Source organism: Sitophilus oryzae, unplaced genomic scaffold, assembly GCF_002938485.1.
Source record: "Sitophilus oryzae breed Bouriz unplaced genomic scaffold, Soryzae_2.0 scaffold_1532_pilon_pilon, whole genome shotgun sequence".
Classification (NCBI taxonomy): Eukaryota; Metazoa; Arthropoda; class Insecta; order Coleoptera; family Curculionidae; genus Sitophilus; species Sitophilus oryzae.
The window spans coordinates 740,785-761,131 of record NW_022146206.1 but is presented as its reverse complement, the minus strand read 5'-3'; the positions used below and the strand labels follow the sequence as shown (position 1 = coordinate 761,131).

Here is a 20,347-nt window from a genome sequence, read left to right as displayed (position 1 = left end):
TTGTTTGGTTTGCAAGTTGAGCTTTTTAAACGATTTTTTTTTTTCTAACAGATCAAACCAATTAAATTTTAATTTGAAGATATAATTATATTATTCAAACATTAAACATTAATCAAACTGAGTTAAATTAAAGGATATTCAGTCAAACAAATGTAGTTCTTGAGAGAAGATTATATTTAAATTATCAGTCAAATTATTATACAGTATGTCCCCGGATTGTCTTATAATGTTTTTTAAACATTACCACTGCGAACGGCAGCTTTTCATCGGTAGAGCAGTCGTGGATATGGAAAAAACTAATTAACAATAAAAAATCAAAAATAGCATATTGGGCGCCAGGCATGAACATAGAAAGAAAACACAGTTGTATATTACTTAAAATTAATGACTAATAATATATTTAAAAATTAATATAAATAATAAAATAAATATATTTATTCACGATGTCGATAGTAAATGACATTGTAGAACTCTAGTAATTATAGTGGTTATTTGTTAAAGAAAGTTATGTTAAAAATAGTACTAAACATGTTTAATGAAAAAGACTATAGAAAAATACAATATAGATTAGGCCATAGAAAATATATAAAAAAGTAGCATTACTTTATTAAATTTGTTATATTTTATGCAATATAAATCCGAGATTTTGCAAGCCGTAGATCCTAGAATCTATGTCATATCTATGTCCGGTAATTCATCTGTCAAAATGACGCTATTTATATATAGAAAGTAATACTATTACAAGACGTAATGTTCGCAAAGAAACTAAGATCTAAATCATATTTTAAATACTAATCTGACACAAGTAATTTAACCACTAAGCGTAAAGTCTGTATGATATTATTCAAGACTGAAAATGTAAACATAAAAACCAGAACTTAAATCTAAACTTAGCTGATTATTCTTGAGGCAATCATGCTTCAAACAGTACAGCGCCAGCGTGAGTTAGGTTTGTATCTCTGTTCTCTCTGTCGGCTTCGTTGTTGGCCAATACAACAAAAAGGGGCCAGATTGAGGACACCATGAACCAAAATAGCCGTAACTATCAGCTAAGCTTGAAAATAAGAGCAAAGCAGCATGGAGCTTACGCTACATCCATACTGGGACAATCTGTACATGAGACAAACCATGCACACAGTGGACACTCGACATCCTTACATAGGATAATGTCCGTACTTTGGAATACTACCCGTACCTTGGAACACTACTAGGACCTTGGATAATGCCCGTACCTTGGACGTACCTTGGACCCTAAAAACACGGAACTATCGTTTAGAACCTACCAGTGTAATAAACACAATAAACATACCTCGAAATACTTCCGAGGGCTCTATAATAAACAAAGGCAATTGTCCTTTCTTCCATTTAACATTCTGGAGGACAAAAGCAAAACAACACCAACGTGCCAGCAAAACACAAATACGAGTTAAGGTGGGCCAATTCAAAATTCTACCCTAAAAATACTCAGTAATAATAGCAAATCCATAAAAGATAATATGATTCAGATTAAGCAGCAAGTTTTAAATTACCATTTCTAAAAGCCGGGTTGATGGCAACCGACCGGCCAAACCACAAGTGAGGTTATATTGCCGAGAGCGGAACCTTGAAGCGATGTTGACAGCCCTCCACAGAAGCAGTGAAGCTATAACAGGGTTGTTGACTAGAGAACGTAAAATTTACGCCAAGTGTTTCAAATAAAATATCAGGCCTGAGCGATACGGAATCCGGTGACGATACGCCAGACATGAAGAGGATTTTTTTTTATTATTGACATTTTGAGAAAAATGCATTTTTCATAAAAAAATTTGCTTATTCTAAAATGGGTAATCCCGTTTAAACTTTTCCAAATTTCAATACCGTTTTGGAAAATTAAGAAAAATATAAAAATGTAGTTGAATTTTTTCCTGAAGTCCTAAAAATCAAAAGGTCTTTCTATGGAAATATCAATTCGATTTCTTTTTTTTTATGTTTTTCTTAATTTTCTCTAAAACGGTATGCATTGGAAAAGTATAAACGGGATTAACAATTTTAGAAAAAGCAAAAATTTTTATGAAGAATGAGTTTTTTTCAAAATGTCAATAATAGAAAGTGTTCCCTCTTGTAAAGACATTCCGGGGATATACTGTAGATTTTTTATTTATGATTTTTTTCCTCTAGTAGGTAAAGCATGTTTGCCGGTCAGCTGAAACTCAGGTATTGAGCAAGAAATTACTTTGGACAGCTACATAATCCCACCACTGGTTTTATATTCATCTCTGTTTTTTCTATTACTTTTTTATCCTCTGTTGATAAGTTCTGTTGTTAATAAAAAGCAGTCCGAGTAAATCGTACTGATGGAAGTATGTCAATAACATCTTTTAATATAGGAACGGTTAATTCTGTGAATACTAAAACGTTTATTAAATTACACACTGACCCTGCCTGCTGCGATCAAGAATGCATTGCAACAGTTTCAAAACACAAATATATTTCGGTAGTGAATTTAAATTAAACTTTGCCTTCGACACCAACTTTGCCTAAAATACCTAAACTGATATATTTGTTTTCGAAAATTCAATTTTAACAGAATGTAAATTATTTCCCAACTAGTTATCGTAGCTATTAAAGTTAGAATGAAGAGCTCAATTTTAATGAGTCGATCCGTTTAATATTGCATTTATAAAGTTTCAGGGGAAAGAGAAGAATATGGATATTTATTTGAAAATAAAACAAGTTTTCTGTTTTTACAGTACTGTTATTAATGGGTTTTAGAATTTTGATTGATGAATGTTGCAAATCCAGTCCTGATTGGATAAAAATCATATATCACAAATTCATTATGTTTTACGTGAGTTTAATAAATTGTCAGAGCAGGTGTATATAGCATAACTGGTATTTTTACACAAGTTGATAAAAAAAATGTTACCTTCTTGATATCGATGAAATTCATTGGAAAGAGAGTGTATATAAAGAAGCCGTTTTTGTATCAAACTCTAACAACATTAAATTAAAACACTAATTCACTATAATTCCCCAAAACGGCCCAAAGGGTCCCAACTGGCAAAGGAGTACGACAGGGAGACGTGATATCCTCAAAGCTGTTTACAGCAACATTAGAAGAAATATTCCGTCAACTGGAATGGACCAACAAAGGATTAAAAATAGATATAGGGATATATCTTAACAATCTATGATTCGCTCATGACATACTGCTAATTACCAATAGTCCTGAAGAACTACAAGCACAAATAAATGAACTAAATACAGCCAGCAATAAAGTGGATCTCAAAATGAATCTAGCAAAAATTAAAGTGATGTGAAAGAAGCTAGTGGAAAGAAAGGACATTTTAATAAATAATACAACGCTGGAAATAGTAGAAGAATATGTATATTTGGAACAAGTAATACAAAGCTCCGGATCTCTACTACCAGAAATCAACAGAAGTATTAAGTTAGCATGGAGTACTTACAGAAGAAACTCATCATATTATTCAAATCTAGAATGCCACTTTATCTAAAGAAGAAAACATTCGACCAATGTGTACTACCAGTCATTACCTGCAAAACCTGGATACTTAAAACGGATATCATAAGGAAACTGCAGGTCGTACAACGCTTAGTGGAACGAAATATGCTGGGAGTATCCAAAAGAGACCGTAAAGGAATAGAGTAGATACGACAAAAGATACGTAATAGATCTCATCCACAGATTCAAAACCCTCAAATGGCAATGTGTAGGGCACCTGGCAAGAAGAACGGAGAACAGATGGACCACAATAATCACAGGATAGTACCCACGGGGAATTGAGAGACCTAGAGAAAGGCCAAACCAGAGATGGGAATAATAGGAAGTTAGCAAGGATAAGTTGACAGCATAGCCAACCCAGACAGCACATAATATCTTAAAGACGTTTTTTTTTATATCTTAATTAGATCTTAACGCCTAAAGACTAAAATAAGGCAACTTTTGGATATCATTTTAAAGATATTCATAATATGACGAAATAAAACATATTTAGGACGTCTCTAAAATGACATTAGAGATTATTAAAAATTTTAAATTTAATTTTTTCTATTTATCTCGTTTCTTTTCTAGAGTAGGCAATAATCACAAAAAAGGAGAGTATAATCTGGTATAATATGACAGAAATATGGTATAATCTTAACAGAAATAAAAACATTATCCTGATTTAATTTGTAGGCGCAAATATGCCGATTGACAGGCGTGACAGTTATCTTCTGTGGTTGATGTTGATGTGAAGTTATGTGATCGAAAATCTCTGGAATGGAAAACCTCGCGGACTTCGCGGAAAATGTTTGTTCTTGTCGTTGTTGTAAGTTGTAAAAAGGCGCGCAAAACCGTTTGGCAAAGGGACATGATATAAAGTTTCATCAGAGAATTTACCAAAATTTCATCATTAAAGTTGATCAAAGAAGTTAAAGCTGATATTGTAGGTAAGCCAGGTAAGTTTAAAACATTTAGGTTGTTAGATATATTTGAACAATTATCTTATTTCTATGATTCATATTTAAGATGCGCATGATAACACATCTGAAGATGTCCCTCCAGTGGTTGTCCAAGAAGAAAATACCAATACATAACGTTTCGGTCAGACATATCACTATTATAAAATGTTAACTGTTCACTTCATATTGGTCAGTGTAACATCTGAGAGAAACATGCTTAATTTAAAAATTAAAGACAATGCCAGTCCAAGAAGATATTTTATTTTATAATTCACCATTGTCTCCCATTTTCATTCATATTAAAAGACATCTTAAGTACATTGTTAAAATATATCTTAAAGACATTGTACTAAAGACGTCTTAAAGATGTTGGGTTTTTTAATATCAGACGTTCAGTTGGTAAGATGCCTTTAATACGTCTATAGGCAAAAATAGACGTCTTTGAGATGTCAGTAATGTTGAAACAAGTTGTCTTATAGATGTATTTAAAATGTCACTGTGCTGTCTGGGAACCAACGACCTCTAACCTACTGGGAACAATAGACAACAGTGGGCCCAACTACAAAGAGAGTATTTAAATATGTAAGGAAGGCTACACCGTAATAGGAAATGGTTGAATAAGCTGAGAATGATGATGATGATGATGACAGCAAAACACTTTACTTTTGCACTGTACGCGCATTTCGCTAACCATGATAGCATCATCAGCAGATGATGCTAACATGGTTAGTTAGTCACAGTGACACATGTCGTATGTCAAGTTGGCCTTGGTTCAATCTATCGATATACAAAATTTCATTTAAATCGGATGATTTTTTTATTTGATTTATGAAAAATATAGTTTCGTAGTGCACAAATTTAGAATTTTAGAATTTAGAATGAGTGGGAGGGGGGTTAGTCACTTCGACCTTACAGATCCATTGTGTCCCCCTTTCTTGAATCATAACTCATCATACAGTCCCAGGGCTTTGACAAAAGCCAGTATCTGGGACGGTTTTATAGAGAGTAGTTCTCCATCTCCAATATCAGTCGTACCAAAATTCATGGTACGAATGGTTGTCGTCTCGGCGCACTCAGTGATGAGGTGTACTGGTGTTTCCCCATCTTCCCCACAGAATCTGCATTCACCGTTTCTTCTTAGTTTCAATCTACTGAGGTGTTCATTGAGGAGACAGTGTCCTGTTAAAAACCCCGTGACAATCCGAAGATTGTTCTTACTCAGACCCAGGAAGATCTGTGATTTTTCTTCATCATAAGCCCTCAGAAACTTCTTCGAGTGTCTTAGACCATTGGAAAATTTCCATTCCAGGTTGCGGATGGAATCTTCCAAGTTCTTGAGTTCCGCCTTGAGTTGGTTACCACTTGGAAAGCAGAACGGTTCTGGTTCAGTTAGTGGAGTGTTCGCTGCTTTCCTAGCTAGATTATTTGCTTTTTCATTGCCTTCTATCCCTTGGTGAGCAGGCACCCAGTGTAGGAGGACTTTGTTTTCTTTGCCTAATTTATTCAGCTTCTCTATGCATTCTTTGACCAATTTCGAATTGATTGATACTGAGTTGATCGCCTTTAACGCTGCTTGACTATCAGATAAGATGGCTATTTCTTGTTTCCGATAGTTCCTATCTAAGATAAGTTGTACGCATCTCTCGATAGCGTAGATTTCTGCCTGTAGGATACTAGGGTAAGTGCCCATTGGTTCGGAGTAATTAGCTCTCGGCCCAAACACCGTATCCCTGTTCCCGTATTGGTTTTGGAAGCATCAGTATACCAAGTTATGGTATGGTCTTTTAACTGCTGGGCAAGCGTTTCGCTCTTCCAATCCTTCTTATTGCTCAATACTACATTGACATGTTTGTCAAAGTTGTACGTTCTTGGCATATCGTCCACTGGGAGTTGCAGGAGTGGTATTTCCTTTTTGTAGTGCACAAAACGTCGTCAAAATATCTTTTCGAGCCCCATATACATCATAGTTTCAGTCCCCTATTTCACATAGGGCCCTAGTTACGACGCACGCTCCAAGATTGTTACCACTTTTCCTCTCGCGTCTCGTGTGTCACGGCCTTCAATTTTTACTCCCATCGCGCATAAAGAAGTTTCACTTTAAAAAATGAAGGTATTGTTAAATTATAGCAGTAAAGTAATAAATTATAAAAATAAATACTTTAACTTATATATTTAGAGAAATGATTCACTACACTGAAAAGCTAATTCCATAGGATTAAGTAAATTGCCTCTAATTTAAACATGTCACGAGAACTCATAATTCAGAGTTGAGACAAAATAGTAAACATATTAATAACTAATTTTTCGTTTCGTTACATACATCTATCATAGCTGCAACATTATAAATGGTTAAAAAGATAAAAATTCAAAAAACATTATTTTAGAGAATTTAAGCTGGATCAATGTTGGCGTAACAGTATGAACGTAAATCTCCATGTTATTTGTCATACCCCATCAATCTCAATTTTAGTTCGTGTTAAACCTACGATTTTGCAAAAAAGGTTGATTCACATGGCTACATACCTACATGAAATGGTAATTTCAGTAAAAAATTGTAACAGTAATATACAGGGTGTAAATAAATAAGTGGCGAAAAATTAGGAACTCAATTGTTTTTACGAGATTGTACTTACAAAGTTATTTGTTTATATAGGACCATCCAAAATCACAATTTACATTTCAATTTCAATTTGAACATGTGCATCAAATCTAGAGTGTAATGTCATGTGTCATGTTACCATATAAATTATAACTATAAATGATAGCAAGCTCTAACGTTCCTTTAAAAATTAGTTCTGATAGGATCAGTAATAATAAATTATATTTTATGATCGAAAAAAAACGGTGTCAGAATTGGCAGGGAAATGAACCTCGATGTCATTTAATCATTCAGATTAGGTACCTTTTAAGCAATTTCTAGATAAATTAAATGACTTTTTTGTATTTCTTTCCAAATAAATTAACTAAATTAAAAATCATCTGTCGATTATACGAGGGGACAGAAAATGTTTTTACTTTGGTGAAAGTTTGTAATACCCTATGGAATAAGCTAAAAAAGCAAAAAATTTGAAAATCATTTTGTTTTCTAAGTTCATCTTTTCTCGATAGTTTATTTTTTAGTTCTTCTCAATAGGCTTTATTGTTTTTGGAAATATTCGCTTCTGATGAAGACACTAACATTTTTTCGTAATTTTTACAGTAAAACCATACTTACTCTCTTTTGGTTCCAGTCAACAGACCTACGAAATAGTGTTTATGATTTATGTAATGTCACTTTTATTGAAAAATCATATTATTAGTGTCTGGTGGATATTGGGCTGTTATTCTAGAAGAGATGGTTTTACGTCCAGAAGTTTTATCTGGATAGAGATCAAAATTATGTCGTTATCATATTAACGCTTCGTCCTACGTGGGAGACAAAAGCAAGCGTGCGACAACAGAGGGCGATGAGCGCGACTCGCGGGACATATTTAAATTGCCTGGGATGTCGCTTCAGTCGCGCGCATCTCCTACTTAGGATAGCTTTGTTAGAAAACGTTGCTTTATAAATACGCGTCGTTCGCACCGCCCGAATGTCTCCCACGTAGGACGAAGCGTTACGAAGCTGTCCTAGGTAGGAGATGCGCGCGACTGAAGCGGCGTCGTAGGCGATTCAAATACGTCGCGCGAGTCGCTCTCATCGCCCTCTGTTGTCGCACGCTCGCTTTTGTCTCCCACGTAGGACGAAGCGTTAGCTGTGCACGAAGTACAGTCCAGTCGCTTCCTCAAGAAAAGTTGATATGATTTACGCCCAGGAACCTTGGTATAAAAGTTTCGAATCCAGACAATCGATTTATTGTAAGTTTATCTCAAATTTGTAATGTTTGTTGCGCCTATAAGGTACGTACATGTAAGTGAACAGATTGTAATAAGATGAAACGAAACAAATCATATGTCAAAAAGGCCCTCTTCGGAACCACAGCTTATTAGGTCTGTTTACTAGGACCAAAAGCAAAGGCATGGTTTTAATGTAAAAATTACGAAAAATTGTTAGTGTCTTCTTTAAAAGCGAATATCTCCAACAAAAATAAAGCTATTGAGATAAACCAGAAAACAAACTATCGAGAAAGGATGTACCTGATTCAGGATGATAAAATTGTTTTTAAATTCCCTCCTGCATATTCTACAGAGTGTTTCAAACTTTCACCAAAAAATCAACGTTTTGTTTTCCCTCGTATAGTTGACAGATGAGAACTTTAAAATACATTAAAATTTTAAGGTTACCGTTTTTCGTGCCGTTTAGTGTACATTTGTTTAAAAAATAGATATGATATATACCTACAAGTCCAGTTCTACAGCGTGATCCGCCTTCTGGTTCCTTGCTGCCGTTGCTTTCTAGTCATTGGCTTGTAAATTACATAATGACATTGCCTTTGTTACCCCCTTTAACCATGTCTCTCGGGATCTTCATTGTTTTCGTTTTCAAGTTCATGAGAGAGCAGTTCGATATTTATTGGGACTGAATAGTAGAACTCACTGTCAGAATTTCTTTAAAAATTTCAACATACTGACTCTTCCTTTTTTATTCATTTTTGAATCCGTTTGGTTAATCCGCAAGCACATATTATCTGCTATTCCCGAAAGGGAATCTCACAACTATCCACTTAGGAATGCGGAGCACGATCTTTATCTGCCAGCCCCGAGCTCAGAACTAGTTAAAGGCTTAAACAATGCCAAAAAAAATGTACAATCATCTGCCTTTGAATATTAAGTCGCTTTCATTTTTTCCCGCATTTTGCAAAGCTCTTAAATCATACTTACTGGATAGAGCCCTATATGTGGTGAAGGACTTTTTGTTGAGGTTTAATCATGAACAATTTTGAGTTTTAAAATTTTCATCATCTCACACACTGTTTAAAAGTCTAGTATTTAATATTTAATATTTTAAATAACTTTTAATAACTCTTACATGATTATATCCATTTACAATTTTCCTATTGGAAAATTTTATTGATACGCCTTTTTTTGTGTTTTGCAATGTTCATGTATGTTTTATTTGTAATTTTAATGACGTAAATTTTTTTGAATTGATTTGTATTATATGATCTCTTTTATTATTTGTTTATTTTTTGTGCTTTTGTTTGTTTTGTAAATGCTTTGTCGATGAGGCTATTTTGGCTTTTTGTACAATAAAGCGTTATTTATTATTATTCTTTGGTACCCTTTCTTCTCCCATTCTGTTTATGTTCCCATACTAGATTAATTGTTTCGTTTGGATTTCTTCTGATATATCTCTTTCTTTATTATTCTCCTTATTTCTTCATTTCGCACTTTTTCCAATTGTGATTTTCTTGCCGATCTTGATCTGAGGTAATTCATTTCAGTTGCTAAAAGCTTTCCTTCTATGGAATTGCTTATCTGCCAAACAGCAGCTCTATGTAAGTGTGCTCTTAACTATAGTGTCATATATATGCGATTTTTTGTTGCGATATTTATATTTTTCTGTTAAAGAATAGAATTTAATGCCCCTGTAATGCTTCTAGCTTTGTTGATTCTGTTGTTGATGGTATTGTCGCTTTTTCCATTATTATGTATGTTAGTACCTAAACATGTGCATTCAGTACATCGTGTCCCATTTTGGTTGAAATCATACGGTATCTCGGTTATTAGTAAAGATAGGAGGATGCGGTTTATACAAACTGTCCCACTTTTTTGTCAAACGATAGATGCTGTAAACAAAATTTTCATAGCCCTTTTCGTTTCTGAGCTACAGGGTCTTTTCGAAAATTTTGCAATTTGAGACAGCCCCAGTATCTCCGTTATTGTGGATGATATCGAGAAGGTGAAAATTGATTCTTTCTTCAGTGGAGTAGTCTATTTTTTTACGGAACAAATATTTTTTATAATATGAACTAATGTTATGTTTTTTTTAAAATGGAACACCCTGTATATTTATAAATCATATGATCCGTCTTTCTATGAGCTTCTCAAAAATATATATCACTCTATATTTATTTTCACTATTTACTTCAATATTTAAAATATATCATTTTTGTATTAGTAGACCATGATAAATGACATAAAAATCAAAAAGGTATTTACTAAAATAGTCATACACACATTAAAATTTTATTTGGCATTGATATATTTTACTTTTGAACTGTTACCACTGAATCTCCGAATATATCTTTCTTTCTTTATAACGGGATGGGTTTGCATATATCTAAAAGCTTGCATTATTAAAGCATTTTCCAGGTGTTCGACATTGTTGTAGTTGCCACGAAATATTTCATATTTTAAAAATCTCCCAAATCAGAAATCGAGAACGGACAAATCCAGGAATCAGGGAAGCCATCATATGGATCCATTGCATTGGTTCCAATTCATTGATTTGAGAAATAATAATTTAACAAAATTCTAATATTTTCAAAGTTGTTAGGGAAAGCCCCATCTTGCTGAAAGTATATTTCACGTAAATTAGCTAAAACATATCTAAAAATTTCGGTACGATAACTTCCGAGATTTACAAATAGCGGTAGGAGTTAAGTTTTCCTAATATTTATAGAAAAAATTATTAGTGGCCTCTAAAATAAAACAAGAGATAGACAGCAGTATATTGTTAATAATTCTTTATTTTCTTTTATTATCAATCATGGCCAAAGTCATGGCCTACTAATAAATATGATTTTTTAATAAAAACTTCTAAATATTGCAGTAAATAGTGAAAATAAATATAGAGTAATATATATTTTTGAGAAGCTTATGACAAGCCAAATCATAAAATTTATAAATATACAGGGTGTTCTATTTAAGAAAACATAACTTTAGTTCATATCTTCGAAAATATTATTTTCGTAGAATAACAGACTATGCCACTGTATTCTCCGTAAAAAGTTCTACAATAAACAGTTTTTACCTTCTCGATACCTTTCGCAGTAACAGAGATACGGGGGGTGTCCCAAATTGCAAAATTTTCAAAAAGACCCTGTAGCTCAGAAACGAAGAGGGCTGTGAAAATTTTGTTTACAGCATCTTTCGTTTGACAAAAAAGTGGGACAGGTATGATTTCAACTAAAATGGGACACCCTGTACAGTAAAAATTAGATATTAATTATTCAAAATGTTTAATAATTTAGATCAGAAATAACTTTAGCGTTTAAACTATGGTAATATGTGGATAGTACAATTTTGAATAAAATAATTGTTCATACAAAATCCTTTATAACTATAATTTTATTTGTTTTCTATTTTATGCTGTAAATACTCAATTTATCTTATAAACGATTTGAAATAGTTCGAATTATTTTTGCGAAATCATTTTGTTCCTTAAAATCCTTTCTTGTTTCAATAAATTTTCTGCTCTATATATTTTCTGGAAATGTCCTTTTACTCTTTTTCTATCTACCCATATTTCAATTTCGTTCCTTTTTACCTAAATTTATCAAAAAAATAAAGGTCCAGAATCGATATAGATCTGTCGAGAGCAGTGACAAATTGATTTAATAATAAAATTAAAATTTAATTTGGCACAGGTCCGGCTTCGTCCCAATTTTATAATCTTCGCGAATAAATTTCGGTATAGTCCATTTCAATAATCTAGCTGAAACGCGCGTTTAGGCGATGTATCACAGTTATTTTTATAGATATCACGAGATTCCTCCTGACAGATCAGATTTTATTATTTTGCCTGATATCTGGTACATAACTTGATATATGTCATGTGTCGCTGTATAAATATTTAAGTTTTATGGAGGGATTAGTAATGGAATGTCCAGAATTAAAAATAGAATTGTTTCTTAGAGCTATTATTTAAAAATTCTTTTACTTTTTTTTGATACCGGGCATTTAAATATATTCTGCAGGAATACCTATATTTTATCTGAAATATTCAAGCTGAGGCTAAAAGGTTCGTATGATTGTGAGAGAAAAATATTTGATATTTTGCCATAAAGAATATACAGGGTGTTTCAAAAAACATGTGCCATCTCTTGTGTCTCACGTAAAAATGAGATTTATTTTTCCTATCAACATAGGTCCAATTCTGCTTTATTTCGTGGTTACAGGGTGTTAAAGTCCTAATATTTTTTTCGATATATTATAATTTTCTTTCAAGTGCTTTTAGCGATTCGAATGAAATTTTGAGGGTAAAAGTTACTATAAATGCGACATATTTTAACACTAAAAAGTGTCAACATATTCACCAGGGACGTGCATATGGGGTTTCTCTGGAATATTTTTCTAAATAAAGCATGTACGCCAATGACTTTTTTTCACTTGTTAGCGAAATAGTGTAAGCCGTTTAATGCCGATTAAAAGTTGTCTGCTGATATTTTTTCCATTTCGGCTTCCTTGAGATAAACGCAATTGCAATTTTATTAATTTGCCTTGATCCAAGTCTAATAGCAACCTTTAAAAAAATTTAATATCATTAACTTGCAAAAGTTTCAAATAAGTACTCTTTGATTCCTCATCAAAAAATATGAAAAAAGTTCCTATAAACATGGGTATGGAAATGCATACTTTTAGTAGCAAACATTTTGACTCTGAAGTAAAATGCTTTAATTTTTTTTAAGCAAAAACTATGCGTCCGACAAAAGAAATAAAAAATGTAAAATTGTTTCTAAAAGAATTAATATTTTGAGAATAATGCTTATTTTTAATATTTCAAGTCATTAGCGTATCATTCTACTCTTATTTTTTTTTAATTCTTAAGAAATTCAATTAAATATTTCAAAAATATTCAATGTGAAACCCGTATGCAGGTTGAAATAAATAGAATTGTTAGTACATCAAAAATGTTATTTTGATAAGCAAGACGTGTATCAAGGTTCATAAAGATATCTCAAACAACATCAAAGTTATTTTGAAAAAAAATCATTTTAGAAAATTTCACCACCCTGTATCTCAAAAGCTAAGATGTTCATAACAATCATTCATATGAAGTTTTTTCTTGGAGTAGATTCAAGTATCGCCTCTTTAAATATTAGAATTCCATTCAGAAACACCCTGTATAGAATCATGCTAATTCGTAGATTTTGTCTTTTGGAGCTCTGGCCATTTTAAGTAAATTGATATTTTCGATACTTAAAAAAATAAAATTCTGGCAGAAATTATATACCTACCTAATAATTTAATTCTAAAAAAATATTTGCTAGCCAGTTGTCTATATACCAGTGAAAATTAGGTAGGTATCAATGGATATATAATTCTATAAATTATATTAATTTTATTTATTAAAGAAATAACAGTTAATGCCTAATGATATTCCTATAGTCTTATAATAATTTATTTAACACCAGTTATAAGATCAATAACTCAACTGATAGGTAATATAATACAGTATTTTCAACGCTGTGATTATTGAGCTTATGGTATTTACAAACATACAAATAAAATTGAGCATAATTAACGAAAGGCTAAATGTATAAACATTTACATCTACAAACATGTAAATATATATATAAAAAAATGAAGTCATTTACAGACTTCTTTGTAATATATTAAAAATATTTACAGCAAACCATATTAAGGTAATGTTCAATTCAGTCGTCAGAAACAGAATACTATTACAATTTTGCGCAATAACTTAGATGCAATCCAAGCACATTTCTAGCTCAATTTTCTCTTACATCCATTATTCAACTAGTTTGACAACCTAAAGCGTTTTCAAATTTTGAGAACAATTTATTGGAAAACTGTGACATGAGACTGGAACAAATCTTACGTATACGGGTATATTCCTAATAGCTTGTAAAAGCAATCCATTACATCAAATATGTAACCCCAAAATTTTTGATATGTCATAACTGTTCAAATATATTTTTATTATTGGATTTGTACCCATCAATCCGTCGATTTCTTTTCAATCCGAGTATTTTAAATTATCCTGATAACATTTTTGCCTATAAGATATTCCCTATGCTATACGTTTCAAACTGTTCATATTGTATATGTTACAATAAAAGTAATGAGCTAGCAAGTGTAATGATATATAAAACAACCCCAGAGTTCTCCACTGGCAAAGGAATACGATAAGGAGATGTGATATCCCCAAAGCTGTTTACAGCAACACCAGAAGAAATATGTAGTCTCTTTAGTCAACTGGACTGGACCAACAAAAGATTAAAAATAGATTAATTACCAATAGTCCTTAAGAATTACAAGCACAAATTTACGTACTAAATAGAGTCAGCAATAAAGTAGGTCTCAAAATTAATTTAGCAAAAGCTAAAGTAATGTATAACGAACTGATAGACAGAAAAAAACATTCTAATAAATAACACAACACTGGAAATAGTAGAAGAATATTATATATATTTGGGACAACTATTACACAGCTCTTTTCTCTACTATCAGAAATCAGCAGCAGAATTAAGTTAGCATGAAATACTTATGGAAGCAACTCAATCATATTCAAATCTAGAATGCCACTTTATCTAAAAAAACATTCGACCAATGTGTACTACCTGTCATGACCTATGCATGCGAAACTTGGACACTTAAAACGGACATTTTAAGGAAACTGTAGGTCGCACAACGCTCAATGGAACGAAATATGCTGGGAATAACCAAGAAAAACCAACAATAAGAGTATGGAGGGGGGAGGCTACACTATTATTGGAAATGGTTGAATAAGCTGAAAATGAGGATGATGATGATGATATATTTATAAATAAGAAGAAAAAGATTAAACGGCTCGGCCCTCAACAACTCGCAACCGTATACACCAGTGTACACCAGTGCAGACACGCACACTCACACACTCACACAACCACACCTACACTAGTGTACACTGATGTAACTGCCTTCAGGCTTCATCAGTACGGTAAGGAATCAGGAAGCAATGAAACCAATCCCAAAACACAAAAAACCAGGCAGCAAACGATGTAACGAGGCACCGTTTGCAACCCAGGAGATGGAAAGAAAAATTTGATAAAGAAACGAAAATAAATGATGGAAAATAAAAGGAGCAAACGGGAGCCTAAAGCCCCAATTCAGAGTCGCCCAGGATTGCGGGCTTCGTCCAGAACAGCCGCGGAGCTAGCCAACAGCTTAGTAGTTCTTGGCTGCAAATTGGGGCTGTAGGCTCCGGTTTGCTCCTTTTATTTTCCATCATTTATTTTCGTTTCTTTATCAAATTTTTCTTTCCATTTCCTGGGTTGCAAACGGTGCCTCGTTGCATCGTTTGCTTCCTGGTTTTTTGTGTTTTGGGATCGGTTTCATCGCTTCCTGATTCCTGACCGTACTGATGAAGCCTGAAGGCAGTTACATCAGTGTACACTAGTGTAGGTATGGTTGTGTGAGTGTGCGTGTCTGCACTGGTGTACACTGGTGTATACGATTGCGAGTTGTTGAGGGCTGAGCCGTTTAATTTTTTTCTTCTTTTATATACATTTCCCTCACTATTTATTTCTTGTTCATATTTATAAATATATAATATATTACTAAGTCATTTAGGTTACTTAATATAAAATTTCTCAAAAATACGTTATTAAAAAATAATTCCAGTTAAAAAACATCAATACATATATTGATTTTTTTTAATTTTGAGAGAACTTTAAATTTATAAAAAAATTACATAAATATTGTTATATTTTAAAAACCATTCAGTATACATCATGACACTCTAATATATACAGGGTTGTTCACCACATACGACACGGAGTATTGTAGCTATACGATTTGATTTTTACAAATTGTAAGTTTTGGGTTCGTTGAAGGATTATTAGAGCTACAATTTAAAAATATTTTTCCAACATACAGCGTGTCCCAACTAAGTAAAAAATATTATAGTTGTATTTTTTTAAATGGAACTCCCTGTATATTATTCTATTTTTAGATTCTACGATTAAAATAAAGGTAAATTTGATTAAGGTTCATCATACTTAAACCTTACCGTTTTTGAAATATTTTCAATTTTATGAAATTGCAGTAAAAATTTTAAGGCTTCATTTCTCCAAGGGTATCAAAGTTTTTAATACTAAATATTTACTGAAGATTATTTATTAACCAGATATTGTGTTGCAATAATAAAAAAAAATTACTACCTTATACAGAGTGTCCAAAAATGTATATTAAATAATTACTAGCTTTAAACGGCAATAGCGTGTTTAATTTAAATGGAACAACCTATATATTTTGCGTGAATCAGATGCACAATGTAATTGTCTATCAAATTGTATTATACAATTTTTTACCTATCTCTTCAAGTTTTCGTAGAAAATGCATTTTCTTATAATTTAGACCTCATTTATCACTATACCCATGGAATATTGACATTTTAGATTATTTTTAAAGATGTAACAAATTTTCCAAGAGTATAGATACTAATATTGTTGATATAGCTCGCTTATTTCATAAAAAAATTAAAAAAACTGTTTAAATATTTATGTTAAAAAGGACCAATAATATGATCCCAGTATTCAGACTACATTAATTGACTGTTTATGTTGATTAATAATAATTGCTCCAAATACTAAAAAACTGAATTTTGTGTGTGTATTAGACAGTGTGGTAAAAAGTAACGGCCTTATAAATTTTATTTCATTTTTTGACGAATGCTGATTTATAAAAACAGACGTTTATTTTCATAATTTATTATTATATTGATTTCTGAGCCAAATCCACATTTATTTAGAATACTTTATTAATTAAAACAATTTAAAAGTATGTAATTAACTAATTTTTGGTCGGAAATAATGATGGTATATTTAATTCGTATACTCTTTTATAAAGATTTAAATAGTTTTTTTGGTATACCAATAGGCTTGCAATATTTACACTTGTACATTTTCTGCATATATGTTGCTTAAAAAAAAATTGAAATCAATATTCCATGGGTATAGTGATAAATGAGGTCTAAATTATAAGAAAATGCATTTTCTACGAAAAGTTGTAGAGATAGGTAAAAAATGGTATAATAAAATTTGATAGACAATTAAATTGTGCATATGATTCACGTAAAATATACAGGGTGTTCCATTTAACTTAAACACGTTATTGCCGTTTAAAGCTAGTAATTATTTAATATAAATTTTTGGACACTCTGTATAAGGTAGTAAAATGTTTATTATTGCAACACAATATCTGATCAATAAATAATCTTCAGTAAATATTTAGTATTAAAAACTTTGATACCCTTGGAGCAATGAAGCATTAAAATTTTTACTGCAATTTCTTAAAATTGAAAATATTTCAAAAACGGTAAGGTTTAAGTGTGATAAACCTTAATCAAATTTACCTTTATTTCAATCGTAGAATCCAAAAATAGAATAATATACAGGGTGTTCCATTTAAAAAAATACAACTATGATATTTTTTACTTATTTGGGACACTCTGTATCTTGTAAAAATATTTTTAAATTGTAGCTCTAATAGTCCTTCAACGAACCCAAAACTTACAGTTTGTAAAAATCTAATCGTTTAGCTACAATACTCCGTGTCGTATGTGGTGAACAACCCTGTATAGAACAAAATTTTATGAAAAATCCACTGAATAAAAAATGTAGCTTTTTAAAGAAACACGGTTTATTCAAATTCACAACTACTATGAAAATATTTTTAAACCGTAACTATAGCTCTTATATTTTTTTATAAAAATAGTATTACAAATTTAATATGGAGCTTTTCATCACCCAGTGTGTTATATGATAAAAACTTCTTTTCATCGAAATCAAAAACCTTCTTTTAGGAGTTATATGGTCGGATATGTCTTTTAAAAACTCGGAACATATACAGTGTGAGTCTTAAATAAGTGCAAATATTTTAGGGATGGTATATTTCGACTCCAGAAACATGTCAATGCGGTTTTTTGGCGAAATTTTTTGTTAAAAATTTGAAATATTTTGAAAAATATCCGGCGATTCTCAAAATGTAAGCAAAAAATCAATTTTTTGTAACTTTCAAAGCAAAATATCTCTGTTATTTTGGACTTATTTGTTAACCGGCAAAGAGAAAATATGTTTCTTTTATCGAGATCTACCAGCCCTGAAAATATTTGCACTTATTTAAGACTCAATTCAAAAAACAATAGTAATAAAAACCAACAAAACACTGATAATCGTAGCACTGATGACACAAAACAGCAGTAATCACAAAACGCCACGACAAAACATAACAATATCACTAACCATTTTGTTTAATATCTAGAACGGTGAGACAAATCTAAACCACCTCTTGTTCCAGAGTGGGCCGGCAAGAAGTTCAAAACTGGATCTTGTGCGAGTCACTTCCAAAATATATATAATCACCTTCGAATTTGAATTTTTCCGCCAGTCGGCTAATTTTAGAGAATGGCGACTTCGCAATCGGTTATAGAGAATCCGGAGGAGAGATAGATCATCGATGGAATTCTAGGAACTTTTCAGTATTTGTAGCCATATTCGTTGTCAATGTCAAGTTTAATAAGTTTGAGTGTAACATTTAAGGTATGATATCTTTGGTAACTTTCTTTCAAATAATTGTGGATTCATCTGCCCTTTAAGATTATTAAGTCATTGCCAAATAGAACAAAAAATTAAACAACGTCAAATAACCATTTATTACATTGATTATAGTTCAATAAAGAAAAAAATGAAAAAAATAATAAAATAATTTAAAAAAGAATACCTAATATAAATAAAATTATTAATTTTTAAATAAACATACTATTAAACTAGATGCTATTTGGTAAAAACACAACTATTGTTGTAAATAATCAAAGTTATTAATAATAAAAATAAAAATTTAAATTAAAAATAAATTGTGTGTACCTACATAATTTGAAGTGAAACTTCTTTCTAAAAACAATTAAATTGAAGGATTGTAGGACATGTTTGAAAAAGTGTAGTTTGAAATGTTGAAAAAACAATAAATTAAAAATTAATAAATTAATTAATTCCCTTTCAAAAAATTTGTATTAAAATGACCGTCTCTCTGTCTATCCGTCTGAGGACTTCATTCGAGTACCTCTATCCAGCACGTGGCAAGTTTGGCTCCAATCGACCCATAATTAAGAGAAAAGTCCTGATGATTTCGTCCATTTAGAGGCATCGATTCGAAACGTCGAGGGCGTCATCCTGTGGCCCGTCCCCAATTATACCCAAATTGATCCATATTTTTCTTCAATATCAAATCCTTAGTCTCACTCTGATGCGAAGATGTAAACGAAACATAGCCTACCTACCAAAGTTGGTCGCGATCGGATGACATCAACTTTTCACGTTTCTTACGTCAAAACTAATTGTCACAGTAACACGTGTCGTACACCGTCAAGTTGGCCTTGGTTAAATCAATCGAGATACAAAATGTCATTTAAATCGGACGATTTTTTCGCCATTGGTGATATATTTTAGTGGTATCCACATTTTATTTGATATTTGACCGAATACCGAATAAAAATATAATAGGAGCAGACTAGGCCGAATACTGAATAATACCAGGAATAATATTCGTGGCATCTGTAATATTGAGTATGTTGTCAAATCAGACTGAAAATATAGAAATGGTTTGTTTACAATTTACTTATACAGGGTGCTACAAATTCGAGGTACGAGCATTGGTATCTCGGTAACCGTAATAGGTATGAACATGGTTAAATTGAGGCAAAGGTGCGCTTTGGGATGTTCACCACGATGCCATGCCATCAAAGTAGTTTCAAAAAGTTCAAGGATTGCTGAGTTTTTTGGAAAAAACGGATATTTTTGAAAATCAATTTTATTTTTTCTTGTCGTTACTTTTTAGAAAATCAAAAAACTAATTGCACATTCTCTAGCCACTTTATTAGGGCTATCTGACAGTATTTTTAGAGATTTTCAAATTAGCTGATAATTTGTGAGATACAGAGGCCCCAACTAGTATTTAAAAAAATACGGACCTGCAATTTTTATTTCAGGTTTTGAATGAACTCGGTCTAAGTGAAGCATATCATTGTACTCAGGACAAT

At 31.9% G+C, this 20,347-nt stretch overlaps 1 protein-coding gene and 1 pseudogene across 1 annotated transcript in view; one reads left to right on the top strand and one right to left on the bottom strand.

The window, feature by feature from the left end:
* LOC115878822 (troponin C-like) overlaps positions 1-18,657 on the bottom strand; it is a 57,646-nt gene extending 38,989 nt beyond the window's left edge. The window contains exon 1 of the mRNA XM_030895427.1: positions 18,555-18,657. Coding sequence (XP_030751287.1) covers positions 18,555-18,557 — 3 coding nt within the window. The 5' untranslated portion in view covers positions 18,558-18,657. The remainder of the gene's footprint in view (positions 1-18,554) is intronic.
* The window catches only part of LOC115878821, a 189,509-nt pseudogene that overhangs the window by 98,665 nt on the left and 70,497 nt on the right, over positions 1-20,347 (top strand).